The sequence below is a fragment of the Platalea leucorodia genome, assembly GCF_965183815.1.
Source record: "Platalea leucorodia genome assembly, chromosome: 4".
Taxonomy (NCBI): Eukaryota; Metazoa; Chordata; class Aves; order Pelecaniformes; family Threskiornithidae; genus Platalea; species Platalea leucorodia.
Window position 1 is genome coordinate 103,333,455 of NC_138826.1, and position 12,830 is coordinate 103,346,284.

The window sequence follows — 12,830 nt, forward strand, 5'->3', positions numbered from 1 at the left end:
AAAAGGCCTTTAAGTATGTTTGTCAGTGCTAATAGATAAAAACAACAATAAATACATAATATCAAGCTTCACGATTTCAGGTGTGTATTAAGCTGTTTATAGATGGGTAAGTCCTGCAGGTATTACCCAAAACTACATTAGAGAAGAATCTGAATACCTGGTAAATTACTATTCTAGCTCATTTTAGCAGGTTCCTCCACAACTACTGTAAAATTCAGCATGAAATAAAATTTGTCAGAAAACAACTCATTATTTATATTTTTACATTGACGCAATGATTCTACTTCTCAACATGCATCTGCATAAATTTCAAATCTGTGATTTCAAACAACTAATGGTTTATTTTTTCAAGCACAAAATAGCAGATGTCCCATAGCAGTTTGGTGGTGAAAAAGAAAAGTCTCTTCCGCAACTGTATAAACATCCTCAAACTTTCGAACGCTACCCGAGAGAAGTGTCAGGCCTAAGCATGGACATTAAACCTCCACGGCTCACGTTCCAGTTTGTACTACCCTTCTTCTCCTCCTCCTCGCTCGCAAGAAAACACCAGGCAGTAAACAAATACATAGCAACAGGAGTCCTTACTGCAGTGCTAGAGGATAACACTGGGCCTTTGAGAGACAGGGGCTTAGTATCTTCTAAGCTTCCCTAAACCATTTTCACTTTTCTATAAATAAAGCTGCTTATCACTGTACTTAAGCTTCAGGAACTTTAATTAGACCAGGAATTCTTCTAATGATTAGATAAAGGCTGTTGCAATGGATTGGTAACAGTCTTAAACAAAAACAAAAGGATCTCTCCTCCTTTTTCCTCTTTACATATGTTACTTGGGAAAGTAACCACTGCCATAAAAAAAGAAAACCTGAAAGAAAAGCCTCTTTTCAAAAGCATGTTTTAAGCTTCTGTTTACTAAGCAGAGAGAAAATAATTATACACTTCAGCACACCCTGTAAGTAACAATTCCAGCTTTGCCTTGCACCTTCAGGCCTAAAAAATCATAGAAGTACTAAACTTCAAAAGAAAGTGTACACCAGATAAAAATTTGGAATGCTGGACTCTTCAGCTGCTTTAGAGGAAAGCAGGCTTCCGAAGTGTCCTGAGCTCAAACATTACAACATGCAAGACAAAGATTTACATCTGTAGAAACCTCGTAAGCTAGAGCATTCATTGACAAGAGTTAACTATTTCGTACTCCTTCTGGCTTGTTTATTAACGAAGCCGTGTTTGTTTGCCCTTGAACTGTTGCTGGATTATTGCGCTTGCCTCAGCAGCAGCTGTGAGACCTGCCAGGAGGACAGGGTGTCACATTCCTACTCATTGTGTTTATTCACTAGCACAACCCAACTTTCCAGAGACATGAAAACTACTGCGATTTGACAGCGGCTATTTACTGCTTTGTGAACTTGGCTAGGCGACCAAAGTTACTTCTAAAATGTGTAATCAATATGCAGATCTATTTTAAAAGCTGTGCCACAATTAGAACTTAAAAACCACACAGTTTTACGCTAGTTGGGTCAAATTAATTTTATTATGCTCCATGATGAATTGCCACCAGTGCAACATCCTATTCACTGTACATTTCAAAAATTCACATACTAAAAATTTCAGTTTGATAAATGGAAAACTGAATGATTGAGAAGTTCTTACGGATTTCATACGTACAAGTGGCTAGCCGATATTGTCTATGCACATAGAGTGTTGAGATACAAAAGCCTCATGCTAGTTTGTTAATTGCTAAGGCTATCTGGACAGTCATTTAACCAGAATATAAGAGAGGCCTTCGTTACAATGTTTAGCAACAATGCACCAGTATCATGAAATGCTGTCTTCTGCTCATAGTGCAAGTGGTGGAGTGCTGAAGCATGCAGGTATGACTAACTTAACTGCCATTGCAGTCTTTATGCCTGAAATTTATCATGTACAAACACTACTTTGAAGTAAATATTAACCTGGACACCAAAGGATGTGAGTGTACTTTTTGTATGAAGAAAAAGAAATAGAAAACCCAAAAGCTTTCTTTGGCCAGTATCTACAAATCAAAGTTTTATTCAATAAGGTAACTTCAGAGCTCCCAAAACCTGGAATAGAAGTTTGATTAACGAACTGTGATGCTTAATAGTTAACTATATTACAGAAACTCCAATTCTGGAGCATAACAGCTAAACATATCTAGTAAGTAGCGTGTCAGGAAAACCTCTAGGCCTCATCTGCTTAATTTTAAAATGCCCTATATGCAATAAAAAATAAGGGAGCAGTGCCAGAAGTTATATGAAAGCCATACAAATACTTTCCTTATACACAAGTTCTTAACTCCACTGCCATTAGCTACCCCAGGCTGCACTTGCACTTGATCCAATGCTCAAGCCATTACAGCAGCAAAGCCAGTAGGAAGTGTTTCTAGCAGCAGAGGGCAATGCGAAAGTTACCGCAAGAAAGTGAGACCACTTGGAAACTTTTTTTCCTCGAGTTATGTGCTTAAATTACTCTTGGGAGGAAGTTAGCGTCCTCTGAATAATTTAACTACAACCTCACCTCTCCCACTACTTTTCAGCAACTTTCCTTTCTTCTCATATGACTAAATTAATTCGCTAAAGACTAGGTTATAACTGGGTTAGAAATCCAAGCCGTATCATGCAGGTCCAGCCTGTCAAGATCAGGTCAACACTGGGTTTCAGTCAATACAATTCCGATAACTTAAATTTAGTTTGATAGCTTTACTACAGTCAAAGACCCAGAACACTATGCATTAACTACGCTCCAAATATGACTGACTTAACTAAACATTCCGTGTCAGATAATGTGGTTTTTAAAAAGATTTTCTACCTGAAAGTTACAGTAAGTACAGTAATTAATGCTGCAGATATTAAATACCCACATGGCATAGATTAGTATTTTGTAATAGGCAGATACGCCAATGTTTACTGCACTATAAAGTACAACTTATATAAATGTGCAAGCTGTGAAATAAGAATCCCATTTTCTGTCCACTTATTCAAATACTATTCTTGTGAATCGAGTTCTTGATCTTCATCACAACCCTTGGTCTTCAAACCAACATACGAAGATAGAATATTGCCATAAAGTTCAGTACTTATTCAAAGTGTATATTCTGAGTTAATGGCTTTCCAACTTTATGGATGTAGGATTGGTGTTTCATCATTTGTTGTGTACCATAACGCAAAGACTGCAAAGTAATACCACTTATGTTTACTTTATTAGTACACCAATGTCCTACAAATTTTAAAAAGTAATTAAACATTATTGAAGCAAGCATTAAACGCAGCCCTTCAGCCTGAAAACCACATAAAATTGATTTTAAAAATAAATCAAACTGTAGCAATTGCCAGCCTCCAGTATAGCCCCCAGTAATTTACACTTCTTCATTCTGAAAGTAAGAGCTGGAAAGGACAAAAAAGAAAAAAAAAAAAAAAAAAAAGACTGAACTTGCCTGCATCAAAGATGCCTTTACCACTATTACAATGTAAAGCCACCCTGTTTAACTTCAGACAGAGAGTTCCCTAATTGAAGAATTTAATTACTACTGCTATTCAATAGCAGTCAGTATTGATACAGTTACAGCAAGGTAATCTTCACAACTAGCTGTGCATTTCTGTAGTGATTTTGTTTTATGTAAAGCATTCTGCTAAGACTTGAACTGCAATGTTGTGATGTATTTGAAACCATGCAATAGTATAAACCAGCCTCAACATTCATGTAGCATTGCATTTGAAATGAAGGGGCTAAATAAACTAAGAGCTGCATCACTTAAAGAACATAGTGCTATACTAGGTTTTAATAAGAAAATTTAGATACAGAAAAAGTAGGGTATGAAAATAGTGTTTTCCTTCTTGCATTATAACTAAATTACATTAAGGTTTTTGTCAGTCTGACATATTACATTTAAACTCCCTTATTGGTGGAATGGAAAGTATTCACATGTACATGATCATCCAGGTGTAAACTTGCACACATTAACAGGGAGTAGCTTTGTCGAGGATTATGACAAACCTTTACAGATTAAATGAGGTATTGCACAGATTAATAAAAAAGCAAAAGGCAACAAAAATATACAGCAAATTGGTAGAACATTTACATGATAACTTTACAGAATCCATAGACAGAAAGTAGTGTTTAGTATCATTCACCTTAAAAAATATATATATAATAATATATGATCAATCATCCCATTCGTCATCATCCTCAAAGTCTTCTTCATCATCTTCATCCTCATCTTCATCTGTAAGACAAAAAAAGCAAGTCACTTGCATGCACTGAATTAACATGACAAAATTGTTATTGATTTCTCCCATAACTTTCTGAAAACAGAACAATCAGTTCACGGAGGTCATAACAATACATTTGGTAATACTCTATTTTAATATTTCTAGACATGACATTCAATTTAGATAGATACTGGCTGAAAGTTAAATCTAATTTGTTTTCCTTCTCACTCCTTTCCCCAGGTAGGAAAAATGTATGTTGTTTTTTGCTATGAGAAAAAGAATTAGAAGTTCTCATTTAACACTTACTACTTATTACTCTTTTTTAGAGAATGCAAAAGTGGCCAGCTTGTTCCAGATTGGGTTTTAAACTTCAAGGACAGATTAACTTCTGAAACCCAAGAAGTGCTTCCCCAGGTTTACTACATAACGGGATTTCTGTTTACTGTACAAGCAGATAAAAAAAAATTCTGTGAGCTGAAGTTTGTTGCAGTTACTGGAATATTCTAAGCTGTGCAATGCACATCAACTTCAACATCAATGTCTGTTGTTAACTTTATTCAGCCTTCCACTATTTTTATATGGATCATAATTTAAAAATTGTAGCCTGTTAAAATTGAACTAGTTATTTGTTAGGCAAGAGCATTTCCTTCCCTACAAAAATGCTGTATTTAGCACCCTTCTGGTATTTAATTTATGTAAAGTACCAAAATTGGAGATTACTACATAGGCCAGCAAATCAACAAAGTCTATTGCACTTAGTCAAACAGTCTGCAAACTGCAAGTGCAATTTTGGTATCAAGGCAAGCTCTGGAAGAAAAATATATCAAAGCCTGAACCGAAGAGATGGAACCAAACAGCTGCACTGCAGCTCCTGAACTGCATTTATTACAAGCTGGTATTTGAGAAATGCAAATCCTCTTGCAGTTTTCCAAGCACTGAAGTGTGAGAAGTTGATTCAGCACTAGTATAGAATTAGTGAAGTAACACTAGTTATCTGATTATTATCCAGCAGGTGGCATCCAAAGCACACTGGAAACCACAGTTTTAAGAGCATGAATCTTTGCAAGAGCTTTGGCTTCTAGAAACAGAAATCATTAAAAACCTTCCTTCCAAAATATTTTGACAACTTATTTTTATCCACTGGATACCTGATGAAATAAGTTAGGTGTTAAAAAAAAAAAATCTTTATAAAAGGATATTAACCTTGATTAGTAATTTTTAATTCAGTATTACTGCAAACTACTATACACCGGTAAATCAAAGTAGCACGAAGTAACCATTCAAACCATCACTACGTGTCTGCCTAGAGCATTCTGTATTGGACTATATGCTGAAATCCATGCTTTTTTCCAACAATATTTTATGTTGAATAGAAGTGTTAACTCTTGGAAACCTGACACCATCAGGTCACAAAAATTCCGTCAGACTAACCTGAAGAATGAATGGCTTTGCTCCTTTTCTGCATAACTTCCATTAATGCACCCACAATTCCTGAGGTGGGTGCAGGTGTAGGTGGTGCACTCTCCTGACCATCAGATACCTTGGAAAAAAGGATACATTAGAAAGATGTAATTAGCAAAACAACCTGTGTATTTTGCGACAAACTTCCTTGTAAGATTAATGAGTTTATTTTCAGCCAGAAGGAAGAGTGAAACTGCAGTTTGTTTCTTTAGCTCAAGCTAAGTTTTTATTTATAAAAAAGTCAAGTTTTTCTCTTTTGCCATGTAACACAACTGTATTTAGTCCATACTCAAGATTAAATATTTCAGCTCTGACTATCATGAAGTGAGCGCTCAGCTAAAGGAAAGGTTCTTAATATGGTTGTACTGGCATGACTTGTGTGGCTGCATAATCATTATTTATTTTATCCTTGATATATATCACAAAATATTTTTTCTTGTTTAGGTTTGTTAACTAGGTCTGCTTTGGGTTGATAATCCCTTCTGAAAGTAATAGACTTTTATACTGCATACCTGTAATGGCAAATAAATAAACATGCCCTAACACCTTTCAAATCAGAAGCCTCAAGTGCAGAATTGGGGGGGGGGGGGGGGGGAAGTACCACCTACAGGCAAAATTATTTTGAAGCTATTCAGTGACATCAAGAAGAAATAATAATAGCCTAAGCTGCGGCAGGAACAGCAGAGGCATCCCTCACAGGCGGCACTTTTCCAGACACAGGCAGCCACCTTCCTACAAGCCTCAACATTTGCAGAGCACAGGTCCATTTTAAGATGGAGAGAGAGAAAGAAAAAAAAAAAAAAAAAAATCTAGTGTTTGCCTTCCACTACCATTACTGCTGAAGTCATCCCCTGCAGTTGTTTATATGATTTTACTGAAGTATTCAGGAGACCAGCAATCTTTCACAGTTCTTGCAAAAGTTCTTTACAGCCACAATACTGTGCTATCATCATTGTAGGATTTATGCTGAAAGCTTTACTGAAAAGCGAGAAATGAATTTGAAACAAGGATAATTTCATGCACCAATACTCATCTATAGCAAATATGCGTTCTAAGCATTTTCTCCATACTACTGTTTAAAGCGTCACTTCAAAAACTCTAAAAGTTATGATCCAGCCCAAAACAGAGCCACAAGTTACTGTTCACGCTGCAATACTGCAGCCATTTGCAAGTCCCAAGGGGACACAGATGAGAAACAGCTTTTACTCACGGATTTCAGCTGTATACCCTGTCGTATCTGGTCTAACAGTGCATCCCTTCCTGAGCAGGACACTGGTCGACTGTTCTGTTCTACTTTCTTTAACTGAGCTCCTTCTCTGATTTGATCCAAGAGCGCTGCTTTGTTTCCTGCAGGAACTGGAAGCTGGTGATCAACCTCTGAAGGAAGGCCTGGTGGTGGAGGAGGACCAGGAGGGGGTGGAGGAGGAGGTGGTGGTGGAGGAACAGATGACCCACTTGCTGGTGGTGGTGGCGGTGGAGGAGGGCCGGATGGTGCAGATGATGAATGCACTGGTGGTGGTGGAGGATACATCCTGTTTGGAGGAGGTGGGGGCACTGTGGCACCAGGTCTAGATGGAGGTGGGGGTGGAGGTGCTGCTGTGGGAGCTCTTGAAGGAGGTGGAGGTGGTGCCCCTCGGCCCCTAGCAGGGGGCGGAGGAGGGCCTGAGCTATGGGGAGGTGGTGGTGGAGGTGGAGGGGGTCCTCCTCTGCATGGTGGTGGTGGAGGTGGAGCTGAAATGAAACAAAACAATTTCCAGTTACACGGTACGCAATACCTGTAAGTCTTTCAGAGACTAGCAGGAGAAGAAAAAAAGCTTTACCTTGCCTTTTGCAAGGATCTCTGTGCCTGTGCAAATTTTATCAATTCTGGATTAAGTTGAATATAAGCTATGCTTATATGAATGCAAACCAAGCTGAATACAGCCCCTATGTCTGTCATGTATTTTGTAAAAGAATCAACACTGCAGGAAGCAAGTACAATACATAAAAAGACTAAAGTCACAAAACAAGCTTGGTCATTAATTTTGGTTTGGTCCTATGGTAGTAATCTTCTTCATAATCCAAGTGTATCTTAAGTTAGTGTTTCAATTTCTCATGACAAAATGCAGACAAATTTCAAAAGAATCCTCTAAAATTTTGTTGAGCTAGGACAGAAGGCAAGAGAGAGAGGTTTTAGAAAATACACTTGAAGTGAAATACAGAATTTCCACTTCATAATCTATCCATTATTTTATGAGGGAATTACAGAAGCAAATATTTTTTGAAGCGTCATCTTCTAGTAACAAAATAACTACTAATGCATTACGATGCAGCATAAACTGACTCTTAGTGCCTTTTACTAAAAATTAGTTCCAACAATATCCTTATGGAAGGGACTGTAGAAAGGAAACAATTTCAGGGCTACCTCAATGCACAGGATCATTTCTACATGAAGTGGCTTTGAAATGTACTCACTCTGCTAATGGCATTTTAAATAGCACCATTTCATTTCCTCTTCCATTAAGCATCTAATGGCTTATGGCACTTTAGGTTGTGTGGCTGTTGCATGTAACTACTTAATAATCCAGGTGCCGTCATACAACTAAGAAAATTCACATTTGATTTCATATGCTGTGATGACAAAAAGGGTATTAACTTAAAGAAGATACTTCTTTACCTCTTCTATTATCTCCTTCCCGTTACATACTGAGAAAGCAGGCAGGCTGCACTGGAACAGAGAGGGGACATCACTAAAAAAGGGATTTTGAGGAAACAGGAGACACTAATGCCTCAGTGCTTCCTTCCCTGCTCATCTTAGAGAAGCATACCCCTCTTAAAATTACGCGTTATGTTCTTAAGTTCCAGGAACTGCTCTGCTTTTTTCCATCCCTTCAAAAGAACAACCTGGGGAGAACCTCCTCTCAAACTTCATATATTTTGCAAGAGACATACTGCCAACATTCTCGATTAAAAATAATCCCAACACTTTCTTCCTGGCATGACCATAGTTTCCTTTTCGGCCATTGGAGGACAGTATTTTCAAATACAACTTACTCAGCAAGCATTACAAACAGTTTTTCTGTATTACTGAAAAGATGTATAACATGGTCATGCTCCAGAGCCTGGAGCGTCTGTAGATTTTGAACACAAGGTTTAAATTTTCCTGTGGAGAAAGGTTTTATTTGCATTGTATGTAGAGAGATATGCCACATCCAATCTGTGGAAATAGAGTTAACAAGTTTTTATAAGGCTTGTCTGCACCCAGCTGGAGTGAAATGAGGGAGGAGGAACAAGGAGGGAGCACCATTACCTCATCCTCTCTCCCTTCCCCCCCCCCCCCCCAAACAGAGGGTACAAGCAAAGCAAGAAACTAATTTAGTTTTTTATAAATGCACATTAATCTGAACATGACTATTAACAAAAAAAAGTATGTAAAATCTTCTATTGATGGTATTGTCACTAAAAAAAAAAAAACCCAACAGTACCAAAACTAGGGAGAGGGCAGGAAAAACAAGTAACTTCTATCTGAGCAGAACAACATGTCTGCAACTCTATAGTCAGCATCCTAGCAGGGCGAATACGTAAGCACAGAAATTCTTGCAATAACACACAGAAAAACGTGTTTCAGTTGAGAAGGAACACTTCAAACAGCAGTCAAGCCTACACATCAAATAACATAATACTGGAATATTTTAACTACCTCTATCAAAAAGCACAGAGGTAGGTTATTATCATGCATGTTAAAGATGAGGCAGCTTTTTTTTCAATTGCACACATGCAAGTGGCTGTAACTTGAAGTTAACACATACACAATAGAAAAATAGGCATTTTTGAAGTATTTTAAGCTAGTCATGAGACTCCAAGACAAAGTCTTCTCAATCCAATTTTATGGTCAACAGTATAGGATCAACAACTCTGTAAACATTTAAACAGAGTTAAGATTATATAAAGAAACTGACAGATTTCTTACTAAGAAAGAAAATCATAACTGAAATTTTGCTTGCAATTTAACTAAGAAGTTGGACTATAATTTTTAGTATCGTAGTCAACCAGATGCAGACTAAGGTTTCTCATCTAGGAAAGAAATCACACAGCAACATGAATACTATGAAGCATATGCTTAGATGCCAGCTCAAATACGTACCGCTCCACCGCGGGGGACCTAAGGAATAAATGTAACAAGTCATTGTACCCTGAATCTCTATCTCTTCAGTCACTCAAACAATTTATTCACTAATTTCAAACTGCTATAATTTCAATGGCATTTATATCCTATTTCTCTTGAGAAGTGTTCTAGGCAAATTTTTGAAAGTCTGACATTGGCAGTGTAATTTTCAGACTGACTTGCTGTGTTCCACTAGATAATGCATCAGCTGAGATCGCATTTAAAGGTTAGGCAGGAAATAGCTTATTTGAGAATTTTCTTGCAGCAGAAGCCTGCTCAAAACTAGTACTTTTTACTTTAAATTAGAAAAAAAAGCTTTTTTTCCTTTTTTAAATATTCATATAAAACTTGCAGGCCTCTACCTGTTGCAACGTTACACAGCGCTGCCAGGGTAAATGGGGACCACACATACACCTGTCAGACATGTGCTACTGCTAGAACTGACAACAGCAATATTATTTCTAAGATTTTAATTTACTTATAAGATTGAGATTATAAAATAAATATGCAACATACACAGTCTGAAAAATCTACGTGGAATATACTGCACAGCTTTACAGTCAGACTAAGTGTTACCGGAAATTACTTAGCTGACATAGGTAAGATCCTTCTTCGTTAGAGAGCTCTCATGGGTCACGCATGAACATTTTTACATAGGGTACGGTATATAGAAACATTATGAAATCCAATGCAACTGCGCTGACATGACATCCAGAGAAGAGAATCAAGAATTGCTCATTATTAACAGCTTCTACTCTAATCTTTAAGGCAAAAAACGCCCTGCTAATTTTTACATGGAAATAAAAGGAATCCCACCTTGTCTGCGCAGTTCATTTTTAACAGCTTCCACACCTCCCGTTTTTTCAATGAAATCATATATGACCTTTGAAGTTTCTTTGTCTTTTAGTTGAGCCTCTGAAATTCCACACAAATCAAACAGGTTTTTCAGTTCTGGGTCTAAGTTGTTCACCTGCAAGTCAGAGATGTTAGTTTTAAGTAGCTTGAAATAGAAGAATTTTTAAAAATACCACTTGTATGGGGAAAAAGCAACACAAACCATGTAGTTAAAAGGAACAGCAAAACCAAGGATATGTCTCTAGGTTGACTTTTCCATCAGAAAGGACTGGTTTAGGAGAGGTAAGTACCTTGCACAAAAACTTAAATTTTGCATGTTTTCCCCTCAATCCCATATCTCTCCTATTCCTGTCTACTCCAACATCTCTCTATGTTTGAATCATATTATAAAAATCACAATTTATAACTATTTTTATGTACAGTTAAGTTTATTTAATGCCAATCTTCACAACTTACGTTACAAAGCCTCTAAACCTTTTAATTATTCAGTGTCTTGAATAACTTATTAAATTACTTACATCAAAACCTGTGTTTGGATCCCAACCAACATGTCCGATGTGTCTAAAAAAGCAGAAAAGTCCATTTAATCAGCATAAAAAGGACCTTGTTAAGTAAAATAACAGGACACCAAGATAACTAGAGATTACTACCAGCTTCTACCTCCAGGCTTGTAAGATACTAAGCAATTCTTACTTCTCAGTGCCCCACTTGAGAACAGAATAGTAAAACTTCTTTTACTCCCCGTTTGTCTTGTGTCAAAAAGACCAAATGGAGAAGTTATTTTCCCCCCTTAGGTTACGGTCTGCGGCAAAATATGAAGGCTCCATGCCACCCTGTGGTGCATATGGATGGTGATGGAAGGACTGCACAGAGATCAAGGGAGGAGTTTGGCCTTTATATAGTAACTGGACTTCACACTACTGCCAAGGTCTTGAGTGTCATGCAGCTGGAAAGCCTTCTCCTCCCTACCGTCCCTGCTTGTTCTCTCATCACCCTTCTCCCATTCACTTCCTTCTTTCAAAGAAGTCAGGACTGTTTTCAGTTGCCATCTTCCTAGGCTTATAGTAGCCATTGCACGTGGCTACTAAAGTACTATTTTATGTGATGCTATAATCAGCTAAAGAGGCAGAAGAGTTTGTGCCCCCCCAAGCTACTTTATGCAACTGCTGTTGGCTACACAAGACAGAACCATCATGTTACCAGCACTCCATATTTTGGGTTTCTTTTTGCCAATGGCCAGTTCTAGAAACACAACGCAGTCTTCAGGAAGTCCAATTCAGAGTTTTAAAAATACCAGGTGAGCCATTAGTAGCCAATACAGTCTAGACCAAGCTTGCCAAATTACAAGGACTGTTTCGCTGTCCTTATACAGTGCCCAGCCCAACAGACCTTGTATTCTTGCTTGGGTCTGTTAGTACCACCAACAGCACAAGTTTTCTTAATGAGATTACTGAAGCTCAATGATCAATTTTGGTCTTGGTATAACTATGATTAGTTAACTACTTAGTTTGAAGGGCAAGAAATAAAAAGTCTGGTTTAAAAATGACATTATGCTACAGAAAAGGCAAAAAAAGGAAGCCCTCTGTTTTGCCTAAATATTTAAATGCCTTTCACTACCAAAATATTGATTACAGAATTCTGGATGTTAAGCTACAGTTTGCTTCACACAAGTTCGACACACATTTCCTAATACATAGTCTCATATCCAATTGTAATGTATTAACTGGCATATGGAAGTTGACAAATTTACCAGCAAATACATTCTTACCCATATATCTCTGAATTTCTGTGCAATTCATGATGCCCTTTTAAGAGGTTGTGAGCATACAATTCAGAGCTTAGTGTACTTAATTGGTATTGAAGTTTATATGGAGTAGTGTTAGCATTATTTCTCATTTATTTTTCATCCTTCAGAGTAAAATAAGTTACTTGTACACATTGACTATGACACATTGTTTTCAGAGGTCTTTTCAATGAAAATGCATCCTTGCCAGGTAACTGCAACTCTTATATTATTTAAAAGAATGTATATAGCAATAAGTTATATTAATGTTAAGTACAGTTTGATTTTTTTTTTTTTTCTCGGAACACTGAAAGTCCATCTCTGTCTAACAGAAGGCATTTAAAAACTGTATCTACTGATTGCA

General features: G+C 37.3%; 1 protein-coding gene across 2 annotated transcripts in view; it reads right to left on the minus strand.

Annotated features, from left to right (window-relative positions):
* Window positions 1–1,539: 1,539 nt before the first annotated feature.
* The window catches only part of WASL (WASP like actin nucleation promoting factor), a 51,229-nt gene continuing 39,938 nt past the window's right edge, over window positions 1,540–12,830 (minus strand). Inside the window, exons 7-12 of one of the 2 annotated variants that reach the window (XM_082311153.1) lie at window positions 11,202–11,244; window positions 10,645–10,798; window positions 9,808–9,825; window positions 6,895–7,415; window positions 5,655–5,763; window positions 1,540–4,237 (exon numbers count right to left, since the gene is read on the minus strand). In XM_082311153.1, the coding sequence (XP_082167279.1) occupies window positions 4,176–4,237; window positions 5,655–5,763; window positions 6,895–7,415; window positions 9,808–9,825; window positions 10,645–10,798; window positions 11,202–11,244 (907 nt within the window). In that variant the 3' untranslated portion in view covers window positions 1,540–4,175. The remainder of the gene's footprint in view (window positions 4,238–5,654; window positions 5,764–6,894; window positions 7,416–9,807; window positions 9,826–10,644; window positions 10,799–11,201; window positions 11,245–12,830) is intronic. The other variant, XM_082311154.1, reaches the window with a different exon arrangement.